Here is a 24,567-nt window from a genome sequence, read left to right on the forward strand (position 1 = left end):
TTCTGAGCTGCATGACCCCACCTTATTAATGCACAGAGACACTTGTGGAAAATAAACAGAGAATGGTTCCCTTTATAGGGCTACGGTGTACAACCTATGTAGCAATAAAAGCAAAATTAGGGCGATTAATAATAGCAATGGTGACAGTAGTTGCGTTGTAATTCTCTGTGCACTGGATCTATGAGATCGTACCGACAGAATGCGGTCTCCCTTTCGTAGTTCCCCACAGAGATCAGCCGGACCTCCGGCAAGAATGAAGGAAATGAAGATTCCCTCCCCATCTTCCCCTCCAACAATGTTAAATCCGAGGCCTGTGGAGCCCCTCTGCAGCACTACCCGCCTGGGTTCCCTGGAAGAAACACAAATCAAACACACACACATTGGATGAGGGAAACAGATGATGCTATCTACAGATTATTGTTTGTTTGTTTTAGCATAAATAATCAGTGTTTTTTTTCTGTTTCATTGTGTATCCAGACACTTGATCAATCTGGCATGGCCAATGACATATTTCAATAATTAATTCTGAAAAGATTTTAAAAAGTTAAAATATGGCTAGTATATTCAGCAGTTACTGGACTGTATGTATTTATGCTCTAAACGTGTGAAATCTGTAGTGATAAATTGTTCATCTGAGTGGCAGGAAAGGAAATTTGCCATTAAAATGATTCACCATAGTCACCAGCAGATGTCAGTACTGCACTTTCTCAGTTTTGCTGCAACACTACAGTCAACGTGAACACCCACACCTGAAGGTATTTGTGTGTTTTTCTAAACACACACTTCAGACTATTTCACTGTTTTATTATTTGATCAGTCAACAAAGTTTGAATGTCTTAGAAAAAAGGAAGTAAAACAACACGAAGGAAATCCAAGCGGACACAAGCAAGCAGTGAAGCAGCTACTGGACAACAAGTATCTACTGGTACAAGTTAAATAACTGTCACTGATCTCAGTTTCACAGAATGAGCAATCCAATTTGCTGGATCAGTGTCGGGAACCAAACCTGAGCTTCCTAAGTGGATTCTGTTTCAGCCACATGTGACATTTCCACATTAAACATGCTTCCTTGTCGGTGTAATTAAAATCCCATCGCATTCATTGAGGTGGGGTGGTGACTCAGTTTTTAGTGCCACAGAAAACCTTGCCTTCCCTCCATGTTGCTATACAGGAAAAAACACTGGAGACTAGTTTTGGCAGACACCCTGGGTTAATGTACTGAAAATGGTACTGAGATAGAAAAGCTGAACTGGTGTATCTGAAAAACAATTGAATGAGTCATATTATTTCTGAATAAATATCAAATCTCTCATTTGAAATCATCTGCTTAGAGACAAAGCAGATGTAAAACAATTGTGCTCACTCAATGGCCTTTTATTAAAACCCACAATCCTCTACTCGCATGACTAATCAGAGAGCGAGAGAGAAAAAGATGAAAGACAGAATAGGAGAGAAAATAATTGGAGAAAAGAGAAGGGCAGACGTCAAAATGACCATTCTGCAGTCCATCTGAAGCTTATCAGATTTATTATAATCAAAGGGCACTGATTGGCCCTGAGGTCTATGACGAAATGAGTCATATTCTGGTAACCACGGTGACGCCAGCCGAGTGACGAGGGCTGTGATAGGCTGTAATCCCTCCATTAAAATGGATTAAAGACAGTAGAGCAGCACTGAGAGTGTATCTGCATGTGTTTGCGTGCGTGTACATATGTGACCTGAGTTTACATGCCAGACAAAATTTGCAGAGCCATCTGCCTTTTTCTGCCAAACACACACAGTTGCTCATGCAGCAGCAGAGCAAGCAGGGAAGGACAGAGGTCACTTAGTGTATTTGGGACTCTCTAGGACTCCGTTTCATAAAATGGCATCGAGGACATCACTGATGGTCACTGAAGACCTCAGAGAAGAACATGAGACATAGCATGAAAAACTACAAGGACAAAACTGCAAAACTGAACAGAATTCCCTCAAAGTTTGGCACACACTGAAATTTAAAATTTTCTTTCTTGGTTGACAGTTTTTAAGAAATAATGGTGAAGTCTAAAACATTTGGTTTCACTGTAAAAAGTAAGAAAAATGATCTCCCACATACTGTATGTAAATAATTGGGCATCCAGTAGTTGATACATTCAAATATTGTCAGTTGCATGAATCACTGGAGAATCTCACACACTTCAAAAAGGCACCAAACTAAATTTACTGTTAAGTAATCACTGGAGACCAAGAGAACATTGCAGAGAGCTAGAAGATAAACAGAAATTTATACCAAAAATTTAAGTCCAGATTTCTCCCACACATGCACATTTTTAGAGCAGCCTCTAAGTAAAAATTAAAATCACTATCATACATCAATGCTGCATATTTACTCTCTAGTTTGACCGCTTAAAAATTACAATTAGATACACATCTTGGGTAAAATATTCAACCCTAAAAATTTCCGTTTAACGTAACACAGCCAGTGAAAAATACATATTTAGAGATGAATCATGAGTAATTAAATTGTTTTAGACAAATAATTGCCTCTCCCTTCTGAATCCGAAGAAGCTTATTTTTTTTTGTTTTTATTACTTTTTTACTCACTATGGGCTAATTTTCCACTGCAACATAAACCCCTGCATCTCCATGGAAACAGCACAACCACTGCTTGAAGTAAGAGAACTCATAAATGTCGTTTGTGCATAATGGTACAAGTTTCTTTTTTTTTCCTTTTGTTTTACAAAATTAAAAAAAACTGAAAATCAGCATGGACAACATGAGCCCACAGGTGTTACTAACATTACAAAAAAACATGCTAAATGTAACTTGTACGACTGGCCCTACTGTATCTTAACTCAATTTTCTCAATTTTTGTTTTTTTATATATTTGCTTTTTTCCTGTGTAAACACAGCCTGCAGTTCAGCCAAAAAGTCCCTGAGTTTTCATGTGACTGTTGGTCACAGCTGAGTCACTAATAGCTTTTCAGTTGCGCTGAGCAGTACAGAACGTTCTGTTTTTACAGGACTTAGTGCCAACAGTTTTATGTTTCGGTGAGTTTTTAAATGGCAGGTGTAGAATGAATATACTTTGATAAATATCAGAATTTTAAAAATATGTTTGGTTGATGTCACACATAACTAGTTTAGGACAATCAGAAAGTTCCATCCATCCATCGCTTTATCCTCACTAGGGTCACGGGGGGTGCTGGAGCTTATCCCAGCTGACTCAGGCGAAGGCAGGGGACACCCTGGACAGGTCGCCAGTCTGTCACAGGGCTACATATACAGACAAACAATCACACTCACATTCACACCTACGGACAATTTAGAGTGATCAATTAACCTCAGCATATTTTTGGACTGTGGGAGGAAGCCGGAGTACCCGTAGAAAACCCACGCATGCACAGGGAGAACATGCAAACTCCATGCAGAAAGATCCCAGGCCCACCCCGGGATTTGAACCAGGGATCTTCTTGCTGCAAGGCGAAAGTGCTAACCACTACACCGCTGAGCAGCCCCACAATCAAAAAGTTGAAAATGTTAAATATACTGTAACACACAATACTCACAACCTATTGTATAATTCAATTTTGAACCCCTGTTGTCTGTTTTTTTTTGTTGTTCGTTGCACAATGTTTTGTACGCTTACATGTTATTAAAAAGAAAAAAGAAAAAAGGTGTACAGTGTATATATATATATATATATATACTGTAACATGCCTTTCCATCCCACTGGCATTTGTTGAGGTTCAATATGTAGTCAAAACTGAGTTGTTCTTTGAAAACTTATTTTGAAAAGCTGAATTTAAAAATGAATAATGTAATATATATATGAATAGCTTTGATTGCGTGGCTTGCCTTGGTAAAGGTCAGAGCTAGAATGCTACCACATGTCTCTAGTCTTGTCACAGAGATATCTTTGTTCCTGATTGTCAAGACAGTGAAATGTGTTTTTGGGATAAAGTGAGGTCTCACCTGGGCACATCATCCTCTCCAGTCATGGCCCTGGGCAGCGGTGAGTATCTGGGTGTGGTCAGTGGGGCGGGGCTTACAGACTGACTGCCGCTCATATAGGGGCTTATATGGTTGTCCTGATGTGGGGAGTACGCTGCAGAAAAACACACAACATTTTTTCCTTACTTTACCATACTGTTTACAAAATTCATTTGTTTCTTGTGAAATGTCACTTGCTGATGCTCATGCTCTTATTGTATTGGAAACACTGTCATCCTGACATATATTTAATCACAGCTCACATTGTACTAAAACACACATGTAGCGAAATGTACAGCAGATATATTGAGATACGACGGTGTGATATATGCTGCTTGGTAAAGTGTTAGATTCAGAGCAGTGATAAATGACGTGTTGTTTGATATTATGCTGATCTGGAGTGATGACAAGTGGCAGTAATCCAGGGAACCAAATTTACCCAGTCTGATAATCAGACTGTTATATAACAAATAAACTGTCTGGGAGATGTGATCATTGCAGGATATATTTTAAATATGACTAGAGAGATTTCTTAGTAATTTTAGTTGCTTTTAAAACTCTCAATGTGTGACGACAGGGAGGTTTATGTCCTGGAGACAACTTGACAACTCCCACTTGATTCTCCTGGAGGACTTCAAACATCTTTTAAACACTATGGAAATATCATCTTTTAGGACTTGTTCTTGTTCTTAGTGTCTTTACATTTTAACTTCATTGCTTGGTGCTTTGCACATCCACTTTGATGTCTATGTTGTGTTTTGTCATGAACCTGTCTGTCTGTAACTCAGTGTTATATTGTATTATTATATTGTCTAGTACAGGTCCCTTAGTGTTTGTCAGTGACTCAATGTTGTCTTATGTTATTTGAGGACAGGTCTCACTTGAGAATGAGACCCAGTGTCCCAATGAGATTATCTGTATAAATAAAGGCTAAATAAAAAATAAAATAAAAACTGCATCATTATTCAAACTCTTCCAGGTAAATTCAGGTATGTAATGATAATGGCACTGGTAATTATCTGGTCTCTAATAACCGATGTGGGAAAATTTATACAATGTGGTATCTAGAACTGATGCACAGCAACATTTATGATCAACTTTAGTAAGTGCACTGAACCAAAACTTTGACTGTCTAAAACCTATTTTTCTGACACATTTAGTCACGAGAACTCCCTCACACTCAACCTTGACTGTCCTTAAGTTGAACTAAAATGATGATAAGCACCAAGATTATGGGTCCAGTTAACTGGAGCACAAACTTCATGAGCGGTGAACAGTTAAAAGCTGCCATGTCATTACAGACCTAAATGCTGATGAGCATTATAACTACTCACAGATTAAGTGAAACAGCACATATCAAGCTCTGAAATACATTAAGCCATATGTGAATGGGACAAGTATTATTTAGGGAACTTTAGTAAGTTGTGCCAATTGCAGCGGTGGTCTGTGATTTTATCTGAGCGTGACACTGTCATGTCCGTAATTTGTAGAGCAGACTTGTCACTGCAAACAAACCACAGACGTCCTGTGATTATCTTGAATCTTTGTCCCATGCAAATCAGTTCCTCAGTGATTTGGGGTTGTGGTTTTCTTCTTCTCTACACTTTGTATCTGCCACCTTCCTGCTTGAAAGTAACAGAGGCTTTGGCAGTAATTAATACAAATTTGAACATCATCTTGGGAGCCAATTCAGGTAGACACATCATAATGTCAATAAATCTGAGCAAAACAGACCTTCTCTATCCTTTGTGAATATGCCAAACAGAATGACAAGAGCAGTCATTTCTAAATCACAAGGTCTACAGATACTGCTAGTCTTGTCCAAATGTGCCCGGTCTATGAACTGTTACTTCTTACCTACATGGGATCCATCACCTTCATCTTTAACTGGATCTCTTTCACTGTTTTACATGAAAGCTCATTTTACTCCCTGGCCCTGTTGTACTGTACCTCAGGGCTTGCTCTCCCTCTTTAGCCTTTTTCTGTAGCCTGTTTTAAATCAGTGACTGAACACGCTACCTTGATTGGTTGTTTGTATTAATGGCGCTCTGGGATTTCGTGACTCATGAGTGAGTCGCTCGGAGCAAGAGCCTCGACTCAGCCTCAAGCAGTAAACGGGAGCTTTCTCTGTTTGTGGGAGCAAAATTGCCAGTTTTGCTCCTTGCTGTTTTTTATCACTCAACGCCATCTGGCTCGAAAATGTTCACCATCTTGGTTGCAGTGATGTGTGCAACATTCACCAGAGCACTGTTCGACTGCAAGTTGAAGAAAAGCAAGAATCTATACAGTCTGATGGAGGTGGAATTTCACCAATGCTAGTTATGCAATCAGCAAATTCAAACCATTCGTTTCCACTCTTGTCTCATGGTTAAATCATGCACTGAGAGCCTCCAGGTCTCTACTCACAATTAGTGACATCGGGTGGAGGGAAGTTGTCATTGATAAAAAGGGAGGTGTGTTTGGCCACACGGAGGTACACAACGTCAGGAGTGGACTTCAGTGCAGCCACTGCCTCTTCATGAGTGACCTCCTCCAAACAGGAGCCATTTACCTGGAGATGAATCGAGACTGTGTTAGTATCTGCAGACACGCATAGACGCACAGAAAACACAGAAACAGCACAAATGTACACTGGAAAGCCTGGAACAAAAACATACAATGGATGCTGCTGTAAAAAATGGGAGCAATTTCTAAATTTAGGAACACTGTGGTTAATTATCTGCTTAAAAAAAGCGTGATTACTTTAATGAATAAATGCAATTTATAGCATTTAATCAATTCACTATTAATGACAGCATATCCAAAACTTATCAAGACAACTTCTTTTGTTTTATCGTATTTCATTTTCATTTATGATGAAGGCTGTGATCTACATGTGCACTTTACATGATCAGATAAAACAAAACAAAAACCACGGAGAACAAGCTGAGGAAAAATTGAAAGATGCTTCTTACAGCAACAAGTTTGTCCCCTATTTGTAGCCGTCCGTCTTTGTGTGCAGCCCCTCCCTCGATGATTTTAGTCACATAGATGCTGTTGTCACCAGGGACATGTTGGTTTCCAACTCCACCGGCTATACTGAATCCTAAACCTGAGAGAAAACATCAGCAGGTCTTAGCTTCTGGATGCAACTTCTGGGTGACCCAAAGATTTTCTTTATTTTTTTATTTGATACATTTTCTCACCTTTTGTCATTTTGACCAGTTCTGACAGAACCAAAAATATTTAAACTTAACTTTCTCATAGATTTCATATTCCATAGCTTTAAGGGTTTTATTTGCTCTGATTCCTTTCATCCCCATACTCAGTTATATTACTAGATCTTTTCTTCACAAACATGCAGAGTTCAAAGAAGAAACACTGACCCTCATCTTACATTTTCACTTTAACAGTCTTTATTTCCATGTTTTCATTGGGCAGTCAGTAAGTAGTAGAACAGTAGAAGCATGTGAATCCCTTCAAATTGCTTTGAAACTGAAAGCCAGCACCTAAAGCTCACAGTTACTGCTCTATTTTCAATCTAATGTGTTGGAATGGTGCAATAACACCAAAATTACAGCATATCTGTGTTTTACTACTATCAGACTCCACTGTATGATGTGCTTGTAGTGTTGTCTTGCCTTTGGGTCCTTTGACCAGTTTGATATCCATGATTCTCTCAGTGATGCTCCTCCTGCGTCGTATACACAGTCTGACTAGACCTCCAGCCTCCTTCAGCGCCTCCACAGCCCCGCTGTGGGTCACCTCCCTGACGTCTGTCTCATTCACCCGCACTATACAGTCATTCACCCTGCACAGCAACATCACGCACAGAGGAGAAGTCATTTGAGTGGCATCAGGAGATAAATAGGGAAGAAAAACAGACTCTACAGTTGCTTATTCTAAAACTAGACAGAGAGAGAGAGCAAGTCACACAAAATGACTTTTTAAGCCACAATTAAGGTCCTTTAAATGTTCACTTAAGGAAAAGACAAAAGGACATATGGCTATCCATTACAATATAAGTGAAATGAAGTGAGGTAAGACTCTTTGTTGAAAATGCCTGGTTCAATCAGGCATCTTCTGCTAGTGCCTGAAGCTCCATTACAACCAGCGGTAGTAATGTACCTTGGGAAAGGGCAAAACTGTCAAGGGCATAACATTCAATTTCTGCATTCTTTACTGTAAGCACAACTTAAATGGTGAAGTGAAGTGAAAAGATAGACAACCATTGCACTGTGACAGGAGGTGCACCCCTCACAGCACTCTCTAAAAGCGTTGTTTGTCTGCTGTTGACAAAAGCATTCCTGTCTGACTTCAGTGTTTTGTTACAATGACGCCACCTGGTCGATCACTGAGTAACCAGTAACAACAAAAGGACACCGCTTACACAAGTGTGATGCAACATGTTGGAGCATTTTTGCTGCACTCTGAACATGGACGAGGAAACGCAGCTTTATAAATTACTGAATGGCTACTAATCCATTCTGCACACAATCAAATACAATCACTTTAAAGGATATTTTATTTAAGCTTGTAAATCTTTGGTAAAGATTAGAATTGTGAAGGTAACAGTTTGGCATGCAGCAGCTTTGGTGCAAGTAGCACCACTAGTCAACACTTTATCCTAACACCTAAAACAAATCTGTGCCTGTGTTTCTACCTGAGTCGTCCATTCTGGGCGGCGGCTCCTCCAGGTATAATCTTGGTGATGAAGATTGAGGGGTCCTCTCCGATGTGGGGGTTATCAGTCCCTCCAGCAATACTGAAACCCAGGCCTGAGTTACCCTACACACACACACAGACGTGGAGTGTTTTAATGGTGAAAATAAACATCATCTGAGCAGCGACACTGGATTTAAATTGTGGTGTGTGAAGTCAGTATGATCCAAGATTGATGAGAATGTTAAATTGATTTTATAAAAATGTTGCTCAATTGTATCCCTCTCACGTCAAACCAAATCATATATTATTCATCCAGACTAGAGATATTTTTTGACAGTGCACTATACTGATGATTTTTTGTAATAAATAACAGAAAGGACATTAGGATACAGTTATATAAGATGAATAGGATCAAAATGTTATTGTGGCCAAAACCTCACACAATAAATGACTACACTACATCTAACACATATATGATAAACCATAGTTATCAGTCAGAGGCATCTCACTTCTTCTGTCACTGTTAGTAATTTCCAAGCTACATAAAAGATCTCCCCAATTCTTACTTCTTGCCAAACTAATTTGGAATTCGAACAAACAAGATGTAGCGCATCTGTCTCCAAACATTGCTGATTGCCAAATGGCACATAAGAGATCTCAAATTATCTGATAACAGCCACTCACTCACTAATGCTCTGTCATTGGGTTTAAAACTAGTGTAATGTCTGCACCCGTGTTTGCGTGTATGTCCATAGTATCTTTAAAGCAGATCCAGTCAAGCAGACAGAACCAGGTCACAGGAGAATAGAGCGAGAGAGAGAGACACAGCCTCAGGGGTGAGAGAAAGGGGAATATAATGAGAGAGGGGGAAGGAAAGCAGGGAAGGATGGACAAGAAATAGAGAGAACGGGGAAAGAGGGTCAGTAGAATCTGACCAATGGCCTGCCTGAGTAGAGGGAAAGCAGAAAGATGAGATGGAGATAGAGATATAAAGATAAATGAGGACTAATAGGACTAATACAAGCCAGATGGGAGTTTTATGACCATTATTATCTGTGTTTTGCAACCTTATCTGGTTTATGCTTTGGTTTTAAAGGATTTTTACGAAAAAACAAGACATTTCAACAAAGGAACAGCAAAAAGCACCTGGATTTTTAAAACATATGATTAAAAAAAAAGATAATCACAATGTAACTTACTTCAGCGAACTCAATTTATCAGCAAAATGTCTGTCAGTCTAAGATAGTGGCAAAATAGTCACTATCCAATACTCATGTATTTTTATATAAATATGTACAGAATCATTCACAGAAGGAACAATATTTTTCTAGATTGCAGTACGTGACTTAAACACACTAGCAGTCCTTAATCAGCTTTCTACTATGAGCAATGTGGTTGTGTATGAACACATCATTTTTTACAAGAAATAAATGAATTCAATTTTTTCTAACTTCTTAAAGTTGCCAGGACTTCTGCGCACCAATCAAGATTGAGCAGCATTTGAATTTATGTCTTATAAGAGCTGGTTGCTTATGTTGCCAGCTCTTCCTAAGTGCATGAATTTCAATCTATACTTCTGGGTGCAACTGTTGATTAAAGTAAAAAGATTTAAATCACATTTTAACTGGTTTGTTTTAGTCAAGTTTTATTTTTGTTCGCTCCTGACAGCACGAAAGATGTTTGAGTTTGTTTATTTCAGAGTGTCATTGAGATGTACTGACAGTGTGTCTAATAGAACTGTGTGTTAGTGGTGTGTTTTATTGTGTTTTGCATGTTTTACCCGCTCCAGCGTGATTTCCTCATACTCATAGTCTGCTTCTGTTCCATTGGCCTGTTAGAGAGCAGAAGAAGAGAAAAGTCAAATGAGAAAATTCATCGCAGTGCTGGAAAAAAGTACTAAAACCCTGAAGTCTACTAAAGAACTACTAAAATACTCAAATTACTCCATTACAAACTAAAGTCCTGCATTCAGAGTAAAACTACAGCAAAGGTGCAGAAGTACTAGCTAAATAGCCTCAGTCATGGATATGTTATCAGATTGGTAATACAGATGCATCAACACGTTACGCATCATTTTGGCAGGAAAGAAGGAAAAAGCAAAGAGGGAGGAAACAAAAACTAAGAGAAACTAATTTGAGCTTTAATCTTTTTGCTGACTTACTAAATCATGATACTTATTTGACCTGAAATAGTGAATGAATTTAACATTTATGAAACTTTCAGAGGAGTTTGGGAAGAGAAACATCTTATTGGTGGAACTGCTAAAACCTGATACACAGTAAATATGGTGAAGAGTCCCAACTAGATACTGCTTTTTATTTGTCAAAAACACTCAAAGCTACTTATTTAATACAATATTTTGCATTTTTAAAGCTTGACGTGTTTTTTTAATGGAAATTACTAATTTGAAAAATCACCAGTTTTGTATCTGTCAAGTAAATGCAGTGCAGAAAAAAACATTTACTAAAAGGACAAGCATGAAGTCATATAAAGTACAGATATTGCTTTAAATTATAAACCTTAAAACTGAACTCAAGGACAGCCTTTGTGCAAATGTAAAAGTAAAAATACTGAACCCCGGTCATCCTGAACATGTCTAAATATTGCTGAAGTCTAGATGTGAGTCTGCTGTACAGCTTTATAGGATTCAGAATTTCTACAGTGTTTTGTTCTGTCAAGCCAGTTACTGCTGGTGATCCAACCTGTGAGCTTGTTATCTGATCATTAATGCTCTCATCAGCTAAAACAAGCTGCAACAAATATGAGAAGTCGAGAAATATGAAATTAGACAATTGATTATTTATGAATGACGCATGAATCCCAGAGATTAAAGACGTAATGCGTGCTTAATGATGATGTATCTCTGATGTCATATTTAAGAGCATCCCTGATGAACAGCCCATGGGCCAATCGCACTGCTCAGCCCAGACGGCCCGCACTATAAAACACAATAACATCCACTTTTTCTGCCTGAATGAAAAGCACACAGAATTAAATCTGATCTGAACAGACTATTATATATTTTGTGTTGCACTCGGTTTATACTGGGAGATGAGTGTCTTGTTCCAGATACAGCTGCTGCAGGCACGTACACACACACACACTGTGGTCAAGTGGCATCCCAATGGCCCATGTAATCCCCTTGGCTGTAATCTGTGTCTCTGTGCAGCCAGATTAGTTTAGAATTTGAATTTCTGTCATTTCAAACAGAGGCCACAATCTTCCATCAGCTACCATGTGCAGCGCTTCCACTATTATCAACCAAACGCTCTGTTTTTATTCAGACTGGACCATGACCATCACTATTATAAGATAAATCTATTTAGAATGAATACGAGGAAAATTACTTTTAAAAAAGTGTGTAATTTTTAGAATTAAACATCACTCCTGTATAATTAAAAGAGCGTCACCAAATTAACGTTTCCACTTACAAGGATTATCACAGTTAGAAATGCAGCCGATGCCATCTACTACTAACCCTCAATAGTCAGTAAATGTGTGCTGAAATCCATTTTTCCCCTCTTAAAAAAATAATTTTTCTCATTTTTAGCTCCCACATAATCTTGGCTCATAAAAGAGTCCATAATAATTTCTGTATTTGTGAACCATTCATATTACTGCAGAAGAGAATAATGGTCGCCAATAACACCAGAAAACTAAGAAGTGAATTCGGCCTGAGAAAAATCTTTCTCTGTCCGTGTTTTATCTCCTTTTCAATTCAGCAGGGAGTAATTCCACAGTAATTGCATAATAAACTTATCTAACAACACACGCTGATTCTCTGTGGCAGCTGGCTACCAGTAAAGTGACATCTGGATCCATCTAATACTAGACGGAGTGTTCTGTCTAAACCTGGGATGCTATCATCAATGAACATATTTATTTGGAAACACTGAATTCACTGCATGTTTCTAGTGGATGCTTTAAAAAGAATGCAAGTGTTTTCACGGTAAAATAGCCTTTGATTTAAACAAATGACACTTATTGTCGCGTTTGGATGCTCAATATGAAATTATAAATCTACTGACTACACTGTAAAAAATAAGTCACAAGTCTCAACGAATCCACACATGAACGCTGTGGAGAGACATCCATCTACGTGGATTATTTTTGTCCCATCCTTCCCTTTGTCCCTTCACACACACTAAGTTCAATATGATTGCAGTGATTGTGGTGTTTTCATTGTATATGCTACACAATAATACAATACAATTCTATACTATAATCTTGACAGCATGACGCAGATTAAAGAAAGGCCAAGTACACACGTGGACAAAATTGTTGGTACCCCTCAGTTAAAGAAGGAAAAACCCACAATTCTCACTGAAATCACTTGAAACTCACAAAAGTAACAATAAATAAAAAATTATTGAAAATTAAATAATCAAAAACAGCCATCACTTTTGAATTGTTGATTAACATAATTATTTAAAAAAACAAACTAATGAAACAGGCCTGGACAAAAATGATGGTACCTCTATAAAAGATTGAAAACTATTTGACCAGAGTGACATGATTAACTCAGGTGTGTCATTTAATTGACATCACAGGTGTTTCCAAACTCATAATCAGTCAGTCTGCCTATTTAAAGGGAGACAAGTAGTCACCCTGCTGTTTGGTGAAAAGGTGTGTACCACACTGAACATGGACAACAGAAAGCGAAGGAGAGAATTGTCCCAGGACATCCGAAAAAAAATGATAGACAAACATCTTAAAGGTAAAGGCTATAAGACCATCTCTAAACAGCTTGAAGTTCCTGTGACAACAGTGGCTCATATTATTCAGAAGTTCAAGACCCACGGGACAGTAGCCAACCTCCCTGGACGTGGCCGCAAGAGGAAAATTGATGACAAATTGAAGAGACGGATCGTTGGAATTGTATCCAAAGAGCCCAGAGCAACCTCCAAAGAAATTAAAGGTGAACTCCAAGGCCAAGGTACATCAGTGTCAGATCGCACCATTCGTCGTTGTTTGAGTCAAAGTGGACTTCATGGGAGACGACCAAGGAGGACACCACTGCTGAAAAAAACTCATAAAAAAGCCAGACTGGAATTTGCAAAAATGCATGTTGACAAGCCACAAAGCTTCTGGGAGAATGTCCTTTGGACAGATGAGACCAAACTGGAGCTTTTTGGTAAGGCACATCAACTCTATGTTCATAGACTCAAAAACCAAGCATACGAAGAAAAGAACACTGTCCCTACGGTGAAACATGGAGGAGGCTCAGTAATGTTTTGGGGCTGCTTTGCTGCATCTGGCACAGAGTGTCTTGAAAGTGTGCAAGGTACGATGAAATCTGAAGACTATCAAGGCATTCTGGAGAGAAATGTGCTGCCTAGTGTCAGAAAGCTTGGTCTCAGTCGCAGGTCATGGGTCTTCCAACAGGACAACGATCCAAAACACACAGCCAAAAACACCCAAGAATGGCTGAGAGAAAAGCGTTGGACTATTCTAAAGTGGTCTTCTATGAGCCCAGATCTGAATCCCATTGAACATATGTGGAAGGAGCTGAAACATGCCATTTGGAGAAGACACCCATCAAACCTGAGACAACTGGAGCTGTTTGCTCATGAGGAGTGGGCCAAAATACCTGTTGACAGCTGCAGAACGCTCATTGACAAATACAGAAATCGTTTAATTGCAGTGATTGCCTCAAAAGGTTGTGCAACAAAATATTAAGTTATGGGTACCATCATTTTTGTCCAGCCCTATTTCATTAGTTTGTTTTTTTAATAATTATGTTAATCAACAATTCAAAAGTGATGGCTGATTTTGATTATTTAATTTTCAATAATTTTTTATTTATTGTTACTTTTGTGAGTTTCAAGTGATTTCAGTGAGAATTGTGGGTTTTTCCTTCTTTAACTGAGGGGTACCAACAATTTTGTCCACGTGTGTATGACTCCATGTTAGTAATGGTAGTACTGGATTTGGAATTGCCATTAACAGTACAAACTTTCTCTTCACTGTGTGTCACAAAGTGGATTACATCCTTGTAACACAAACGTGATGAATGAACAATGCACACCACATTCATCTACCACTAATTAGACAACAGGCAAAATAAATTCAACAATTACAAATAAAGTCTTACACACAAGATATTTCTGTCAAACTACTTCAACACCTTGCTGCATATCTTTCAGGTACAAAACGGTAGGGCTCAAACAATTACTGTCCTGAACAATAAGCAAATTTGATATTCAGCATTTATGTGATTATTGATACAGATACTAAAAAGAGTTTTTCAGACAAAATAAATTAATTCAAAAGTGTGCTACTTTGGTTCTGGTGCAGCCACCTCTGTGTTTTTGAGCAATGTCCCGCCCACAGCACGTCCTGATTGGTTACATGTCATGAGTAACAGCCTATCAACACTGAAGAATAAATGCTGAAAAGTTCTATATAAAACATATATAAATCATAACTACGCAAACACATTTCCTTTTGTGATGGTGTATGTGCGATTCTGAATTTGTCACTTTAACTTTTACTCCTTTTTGTCCTTGAAGACCAACTGATGGCACTGAAAAACAATACTGGTCGATCTCTATTAAGCACACAGATGTTTAAATCTGCTGTCACTGTCATATCTGAGGCTGTACTCACATATGGAGGAGTGTCCACGCTGTCGGTGTTGACGACCACTGGAGGGGGGTTGGCCTGCGTGAAAAAAATGACAGCGCTACTAATCACTTTTACAGTGAAGAATATTACAACGAAAACACGGTGACACGTCAACAAACAAACAGAAAGCAGTGAGAGTGACTTACTCGTCTCATGTTTTGGTACAGCATGTTGAGTACATCTGTTACAGATTACCACCATGGAGCGACTGCATACACCGCATGACATACTGCACAGGCCTTATAGTGGACAGTACTAATGTACTACACCGCAAACCACACTGACAATTTGATACAGCTCTGCTACTGTGCCATAACGTGCTATTGTCAAGTACTGCACCATAAAGCAATCTATCTGTAGTTTTACAATTTAAATTGTGTCGGATAATGTACACTGGTGTGTGGTTTTTATGAGGCTATGTTTTACAACACTTATCATTGCATTTCGATCACATTTAACTGATGACGTCGACGTCCTAGACAAATCTGATTTCCAGCATTTGCAACCTTCCTAAACATACGCTGTCTTGTGCAACCTCTGCCTTTTTCTCCCTCCCCCTTCTCCACCAAGTGATTCTACTCTAGAGTCCAGGCCTAAACAGATCAGCGCTAAAAGGAGCTAGGCAGAAAGCAGCTGCACGTGATTAACATGATCTTCAATGTCTTGGTTCCTGTGCAAGCACAGCAAATACAGAGACCTCACGCCAGCTCATTAAAAGCAAAATGGTGTCTTTTTCTCCTCATACTTGTGAGGGGAGAGTAAACATCCATCTCATCATTCCTCTTGTCTTCTCTCACTTTCTCTCCACAAAGTATTAAATGCTCACAAGCCCACTGCCTGCAGGTCTAGTCTTCTCCATCACATCGGCAATGAGCGCTCAAGTCCATGTAAGAGCGCCACCTCGCTCTGTAGCCCAAAAAAAAAAAGTTCAGCATCCAACCAGCTAAACAAGCATCAAACAAGCAAGAAAACCAAACGGACAGCCCACCACGACTTCAGAACATGAATGTGCAACAGAGCGGCAACAGCATCTATCCCTCTGCACTAATCTCAACCTCTCATCCACCCTGTTCCACTCCTTTATCTCCTCTCTCTCTCTTTCTCTACCTCACACACACACACACACACACACACACACACATTATCTCACTCCACGTCTCTCTCTCTCTCTCTCTCTCTCTCTCTCTCTCTCTCTCTCTCTCGGCCACATGTGCAACTGTCTGTCAGTCAAGCTGACTGAATGCTTGATCCCACATGGGAACAGAATGGGGGTGGCGGAGGGGGGGGGGGTTCAGAGGGATTATGAATACGATGGGAGGAGTGAAATCTGCCTGCTCAACAACAACGAGGAGCAGTGGGTGCACACAGACGCACACACGAACCAAAAGCACTGAAAAGAGTTTAAAAAAAGAATGAAAATCAGCAGTGTGAGTACAGAAGTGGAGGCAAGTTCAGAGAGAAACAGGGATGGCTTAGAGGAAACAACACAGGTCATGGATGCTCAGACAGGATATTCTGACAGATGCAGCTGTTACCATCTGTGTCTGTTCATGTAAATGAAGAGGAAGGGAAAGATATATTGGAGTGGAAATGAGGTTTTTGCTGCTTTACTTAAAGAGACAATACTATACTAAATGTTCATGCTGCATACTTTAAGTAGGGTCAGCATATGCAAGAATGGAATGCCTAACTTTGCTGCTCTTAGTGCATTGAGAAACCATCACAATACACCGTGGTTAGAAAAAAATCAAGAAAGACAAAAAATCTGTTGCTTCTTCTCAAAATGAGACGTATTTATGTAAGACACAGAAAACAAAATACATTGAGCCAAAGTGCTATTAAGTAAAGGAATACGATTAATGATGTAAATTTAGCTAGCAAGTTTAAACAATAAGGTTTAGACTCTGCAATATTATACTGTACATGGAAAATCCAACAATTCCAAAGATTCCCTATGAGCAAGCACTTTGCAACATAACTTAGACTCATTTTCTGACTTGTTTTTCAATAAAACAGTGTACAATATTATCCATTCAGGACTCATAGCTCATTTACACCATAAGCCTAAATGTGGAGCCACATGCTGATGCTACTGTCACAATGTCACCAACCAAAAAAGTTGGAAAACACTGATCTAAACTTGCTTGTCTCTAAGTATTTCTGAGCTTCGTCAATTTAATTTAAGCATAAAATAATCTTACTTGGAAGGTAAACAGCATTAGGTGCAATGACTGCGAAACACCTCACATTTACTGAATGGTTCTGTAAAACCTCTGAAGTTCTTTTCTCATTTAAAAAAATAACAACTTGTGTTTTCCTAATTCTTCTTCTGAATGAGGCTGTCACTTTAGCTGATGTTAATGGAAGCTATTAACATCTGACAACTACCTGCTACAATTTAATTTGTTATTATCTAACACTCACCAGTCCATTGCCTTGCCTAAACCTTATCTGACTCCCTCACCACTGTAACAGCATTGTGTAAAGCACACACGTTCTCTCTCTCTGTGTGTGTGTGTGTGTGTGTGTGTGTGTGTGTGTGTGTGTGCCCATGTTTTTGCTATATTGTGGTAACCAAATGTCCCCATAACTGTAGGAAAACCGAAAACTATGTCACTTATGGGGACCTCATTTTGGTCCCCACAAGTTTAAACAGTGTTTTCTTGGCCATGTTGTTGTTACTGAAAAAAGTAAAAGTGCAAAAACATTTCTTTAGGGTTAGCCATTGTTTTGGTTAGGGTTTGGGTTTGGTTAAGGTTAGGGTTAGGGTAAGGGTTAGGGGTTAGATATGAATGGGAGTCAATGGTATGTCCCCACAATGATAGCAAGACACACACGTGTGTGTGTGTGTGTGTGTGTGTGTGTGTGTGTGTGTGTGTCATTCACAAAGCGACAAATCCTGTCGGTCAGTCATCTGGTGATTCCATTGACACGCCATGTCAGACTGCACGCTTATGTAACATCAATATGTGTGTGGATGGGGCTGTGTTACATGAAAACGCCAAACGTACAACTATAAACAAACAAGCACTCATGCACAAATACACAAACGCACACAACATCCATATCCAGACAGCATTTTGTGGCTCTGTGCAAGTGATTGTTCGTTGTTATATAATTGCTGTTATAGCAGCTTTGTTACCGTGGCATTATGGCCTGGTTCAGTCCAGCACAGCACAGCTTAGAAAGAGATCCACATCAGAGAAAGAGACAAAAAAGTGATTTGGGCCTTTCTTTGTTGAAGTGGTTTTGATTTTCCATTAGTGTGGGGAGCTTTGTTCAGCCGCTACGCCATCAACATGAAATTCAATTATCAATTAGCAGTTGATTTGTGATTAGATAAGCAGAAATCAGGAATCCCATAACGTCTAATGACACACAGCAGCAGTTAGTTAAATAATCAATCAGTGCAGCGTAAACAGTCAATCGTGCAAGAACTTACAAACACAAAGTCTAAAATGCAAAGAGGAAAAGTCAAATGGAACAGAATGTTGAGCAGTACGAGCTGTAATGTTAAAGGCTTATCTCAGAGCTTTCTCTCTCTTGATGTATTTGTGATTGTATTTACAGTACTGAGGAGACAGTATTGAGAGCTAAGAACTGATGCACACATTCATCTGTTTGCAATACTCAACTCTTAATACTATCTGCTCTGTCTTCCTAATATGCAGTGAAACTCCATTTGACTAATGAGTTAATCAGATGGAGCGTGACTCTAATCAAATCAGAGCTTCCATGCTAATCACGCTAATCACACTATCACTACCTGCTACCTCCGGTCACAGTGCCCAGAGCAGATGTACAGCAATGAAATGACCCAACCAACAGTAAATAACAAGCAGTTGCTGTGCTTGTATTCTTCTCTTAGGTTCCCTATTGTACAGTTTACACAAAACTTTTCACCCGTGGATGGTTCTGCTCATTTGATTGAGCCACTGAAAGGTTAGAATTGACCATCACCACTCTTACAGAGCTATGATCATCATTCTGTGATACTCCATCGACTGCAGGCTTTTATTTTGTGATGCGTTATCACACAAAAACTCTCATTTACACATAATGTGTTTCATCTCTACATCTGAATTACTTTCTGCGTCCCTCAGAGAAAAAGCGAGAACCACATCCTGTTCATGATACGAACACTGCAATGACAGAGCAGAGTGTAGCTTTGTATGGAAAACACTGAAACACTTCAGGCTGTCAATGCTGCACTTAAAAGGGCAATTTGACAAAAATACTGGAAACACTAATGTTGGGATATATACTACTACAATGCCCTCTCCACTGTCGGAAGAGTTAGGATTTCTGAATAGCAGCCAGTGGATTATAAAGACTTTACATCACATGGTCATATTATAGGTTCGATGGAGACGGATTTTTTAATTCCCTTAGTTCTAATGTACTTGTCCGTGTATTGACTCCAGTAGTAGTTTGAACAAAGACAACAGAAAATGCAATTTCACTACAAAACAGTCAGTACGGCACGACTCCTGATAGGAAAAAAAAAAACTCAGAATGCATATAAGTGTATAAAAAAAAATCCTATTTCCTCCGTGATCTGTTACCTTTCAAATTATGGTCTCAACAGTTAGATTCAAGACTTTTCTAATATTGTAGGCTGTTTGTATTGCAAATTATCGCTCCTAGAGTTCTCAGTCTCATTTGTTAAGTCTGGTTTCAAAAGAGCATTTGACCATGGAGTCGTAGTACTGCTCCATGGTCAAATGCCCAACTCAAGGCTTTATAACAGTGTAGCATAAATCCACGGGTGACATCACAGTGGCTTCTGTCATCTTTAATATACAGTGGCGTATAAACTTTCCAATAATACTGTTTCTGACTCTAAGCCCTGACTCAGAGTCTACTTGGTTGAGGCTCTCATCTTTTGCGATCTGACCCAGAAATGGCTATTATGCCATGTGTGGTGACAGATTCAATGAGCAGATATAGAGTACTGCCACTGCTTCAAAACCCTCTAAATGGGGTCTCGTCAAGCCAATGTAAGATATGGTGGCTAGAAGGGTCAGAATGTCGACTGATGATTGTTAATCTTGTGAGCTAAAATTTCAACCACGTTAAAGAAAAATACATTTGAGGCAGTGTGTGTGCAATACATTTGCTACCCTCAAGCTAAAAGGGTTGGGCTACACCCATCTTTTTATTCAAGTGTGAACCACATATAGGTTATGTTTTATGACTGCATTTTCCATGTTAAATCTGACCATAAACAGATGGTACAAACACCTGCTGAAATACTCAAATGTTCCTTTGTGGCTAGAGTAGGGGTTTCCAGTCCCACATTTAGTCATCATGACACACCCACAGTCTTACAAGGTGAGAATAAGATCAGCTATTGCAGCTGGTAATAATTATATACACGCTTTCCCCTCCAGGGATCAGTGCCCTAAACCTGCCCACTGTTGGTATAGATCCATTCACAACCTACCTGCACGTGGGCTTGTATTTGTGGAAAGTGGTGTATGAGCGGCACATGTGGGGGCACTTCCATTGAGTGTGCGGCCCAGATATACGTATCATTGGGCCACGGCCTGGTCCCAGCTTTGCCTTTGCTCTTTGTGGGACTCTTTCTTACACTGTCCTTCAGGTTGGGAAACTTCCCTCTTGAGCTTCTGGTGGCCAGGTTGGTAGGCAGTGTGCTCCACCCATAACCCCCCAACGCTGAGCACAAGGGGAGCTGTGGTGAATGAAAAGGATGGATAGACAACGACTGGGAGGCATGAGGAAGAGCAGGAGGGCAGTGGTGGTGGTGCTGGTACTGCTGGAACAATGAGTGGTGACTGGGGGAATGGAGTTGCTGTTGGTGGCAGATTTGGTGAGTTGAGGGCGAAGAAAGTAGGTGGCAGGGCGAAGCTGGTTGGTGTTGCTGGTTGTGGGAATGATGCTGCAGCTGATGATGACTTGCCGATAGGTGAAGCTGATGGTGGCTTGGTGACAGGTGAAGCTGTTGGTGGCTCGGCGACAGGTGAAGCTGGTAGTGGCTTGGCGATAGGTGAAGTTGATGTTGGCTTGGCGAGTGCAGTAGGTTGTTTGGTGACTGTGGAGTCAGCGGGTAAGTTGGTGATGGTGGAGCGAGCTGATGACTTTGAGCCTGTGGTGCTATGTGATAGTAACTAGGAGAGGGAGAAGGGAGGAGACGCTTTGGTGAATGGCAGCTATGCTTTGATGAATGTGGATGGTGTTTTGGTGAATGTAACGGTGACGCTTGCAATTGGTGGTTTGGCGTCTGCACTTGCAATAAATTCTGGTTATGCTTCGAATGAGAGTGGCTTTTCCCTGACTTGGCCTTTCCTTTGCCAGATTTGCCCTTATTGGAGCCACTGCTAGGCTTTTTGGGGCTACAACAAAACTCATGGCTGTGAAAATAAGTGGTCATATCGACAAAAATTTATACAAAGTCCAAAAGAAATCGTCCAGTCTTTTTTTTTGTTTTTATATCTTTCTCTTACCACATTCTCTCCTTTACACAGATGATAAAGATATAAGCTCCTCAGAATCACTTGTGTCCGAATAATGTAGGTCATGCCTCTCATGAACAGCCAATCCTCCTCTGTGTCCAGTGCAAAGTTGGAATTTCAGCAGCTTCTCTTGTATATCACAGTCTCTCTATGCGTAAAGATCGTTATAATATCAGGAAATTACAAAACAATCCCTCACATGCAGGCACTGATTCTTTTGTTTCATCTCGCTTGTAGATGAGAAAATCCACTTGTCCCGAAAAGAAAAGCATCCGCCTTTAGTGGAATACTCCTGTTCTCGACTTTCTCCCCTTAGGAGCACAGTGACCCTTTCACCATTTCTTAGTGTTATGGAGTCAACCGAAAGATAAAAAGTTGGTCCCAAAAAGAAGCAGCAAAACCGCTTGAAGAAGTTGAATCTCCTTTCGGTCCTGCTTGCTATTCGTTCCTGTAGAGGATGGGAGTCAATTCATGCTCTCCAATAGAAGATTTCTGCTTCTCACTCCGCGGTTATGCTCCACTCCAGTGGTCAGTCACTCAGATTATCTCGTATTATCCACCAATGTCAGTGCGCACTCCAGGATTGTATCAGAAGTGTTGGTTACTTCGTAGATGCTACGATTCTATGTACATATTCCAAAAAGCAGAGACTGTAAACTGAAACTGAACCTAGATAGGACTCTAGTGTTTGATTTCTTGTCAAGATTTGTTTTTATTCTTTCCATCCAGAAGGAATAAAGGACAGAAAGTGTTCAAATATCTTAGTTTTCCTTCTTTCGTCTTGTCTTGCTTTGTCTTTCTGTCATAATAAATTAATATGAGGCCATATCTCTATGCACAAATCTTTTTCTCTGCCTCTCTCATCTTTCTATGCTGCCTCCCTCTCTCAGCGTCTGCCTCTCTCTCCCTCTCTCTCTCTTTAACTCCCCCTCTCTCTGTGTCTCTCTTTCCCGGACTAGCCAATTAGGGGCTTCCCTGGCCTCCTGCACATGACAGCAGCCAGGCATGACTAATCGATAGGCGACCAGGGACAGTGATACAGCGCTCAGAGCTCAGTCACAGTGTATATGTGTGTGTGTACAGTGAAGAGAGAGCTGTCATTGGTAGAGAGCAGTCACTTCCATCAACCTTTGTCTTGTTCTTTTAAAGCACTACAAGGCAGGCCAGGTCAGCTGCAACACAGTGTTTGTGAGTGCGTTTCTCTATGCGTTGGCCTACTTCCCTATGACAACGTGTCTCAATGTGTGTCAGTGTGCATCTTCATGCACTTACATATTACCGTATGCGTTTCCAGTCTCTATCATGCACATGCACCAATGCTTCTCATGCATTGATGTATTTGTGGTGGGCCACTGTAATATCAACATTGACTGCCAGATATTGATTTTCTTCTTTTTTGCTATTTAAAATGTGTAAAATCTTCACTCTTAGTAGAGCTGCATGCTGCACATTGATTCGCTCAGCCTCTCCTTGCCCAGCTCTCGCTCTCGCTCTATCACAAACACTGTGTTAACAGACCCGACTGTGAATAGCCCCTCCTGTCCATGCACACTCTGAATCAATTGTGTTCATGAATGGTTTGTATCATGGACATATCTGCACAAGTTTGTCCAAAACTGATGCATTCAAGTTGTCAGTCTTGGAGACCAAAACTTCAAATAAATTATTAGCAAGCATGCAAGACTATATCGATGGCTAATGCTAATGTGAAATATGTATAAGACTCAAAAGGGCCTCATGTTGAGGAAACTCAGTCAGGCTGAGTGTCCATATGGAGTAATTTCCAGAGCGACAGTGTCTCTATTCATTTGTTTGCACTTGTTCTCTGCCTTTTGTTTGCACCCACTTCAAGCACTGATAGTTGCAAATCTCTTAACTTTTTAAAAAATTATCAATGTTGTCAACGTCTCCTTGTCAGGCAACCAATCACATGGTCAGGACTCGTCACTCTGGTAACCAAGAATATGACGGAGAAGCTCATTTTTGAACATGTTCGTCTATCATATGACTCTAATCTATAATAAAATGGAGATTAGAGATGTTGTGTTGTCAAGATCATGCCTGGAAGATAAAATATTCCAATATCTATTGGTGCTAGACATTTCATCAACACATAAGCAGTAATAGGAAAACTACTCGATAGAATACTAAATAGATTCACTTAAATACATTAGATGCATGCTCTTGATAAGATAATTCCTGTCATACAAACAAAACCCATGCACTATGTGGGATCATTTTTTTTGATGAAGCACTCTCTAGCACCTTACTAGAGCTTTTGTGCCAGAGAAAACACATAATGAACACATGCCCTTATCTGACACAAAGTGAACTTATTATCCTGTATATATTTTTTAACAGTTTGTCACAAAGTATTTGGCCATTGTAATGTGAGTACTATGAGAAAAGCTCTACTGTCTTTAATCTTTTAAACTAAGATGTAGTGGTTGGGTATAAATAAGAATTTACAAACTAAATCTATGACGATACGTGACAATTTAAATGTAAAGTTTAAACTTTCATTTGAATAATTTCTATAGTCATATAAATTTCCTGTACATGTTTTTTTTTTGTTTGAGACCCTATCTACACATAAACCCACACAAGAGATTTTAAATGTTTAGCCTGATTAGACACATTCTCAGCAGTGTGTGGGCATGTAAAGACTGTATACTGACTTGACGTTTCCCTGATTTTTTTGTTAGCTCTGTTGCAGCTGTTTACACCTTCATCAGTCGTGTCACCTCACATACACACGTGGACAAAATTGTTGGTACCCCTCAGTTAAAGAAGGAAAAACCCACAATTCTCACTGAAATCACTTGAAACTCACAAAAGTAACAATAAA

At 39.7% G+C, this 24,567-nt stretch overlaps 1 protein-coding gene across 7 annotated transcripts in view; it reads right to left on the reverse strand.

The window, feature by feature from the left end:
- The window catches only part of dlg1a (discs large MAGUK scaffold protein 1a), a 136,806-nt gene that overhangs the window by 42,302 nt on the left and 69,937 nt on the right, over positions 1-24,567 (reverse strand). For all 7 annotated transcript variants that reach the window (XM_051946965.1, XM_051946971.1, XM_022198857.2 and 4 more), the window contains 8 exons: positions 15,226-15,279; positions 10,397-10,447; positions 8,615-8,739; positions 7,593-7,762; positions 6,927-7,063; positions 6,379-6,523; positions 3,955-4,087; positions 193-349 (listed from right to left, as the gene is read on the reverse strand). In XM_051946965.1, the coding sequence (XP_051802925.1) occupies positions 193-349; positions 3,955-4,087; positions 6,379-6,523; positions 6,927-7,063; positions 7,593-7,762; positions 8,615-8,739; positions 10,397-10,447; positions 15,226-15,279 (972 nt within the window). The remainder of the gene's footprint in view (positions 1-192; positions 350-3,954; positions 4,088-6,378; positions 6,524-6,926; positions 7,064-7,592; positions 7,763-8,614; positions 8,740-10,396; positions 10,448-15,225; positions 15,280-24,567) is intronic.

This window comes from Acanthochromis polyacanthus, chromosome 4, assembly GCF_021347895.1.
Source record: "Acanthochromis polyacanthus isolate Apoly-LR-REF ecotype Palm Island chromosome 4, KAUST_Apoly_ChrSc, whole genome shotgun sequence".
Taxonomy (NCBI): Eukaryota; Metazoa; Chordata; class Actinopteri; family Pomacentridae; genus Acanthochromis; species Acanthochromis polyacanthus.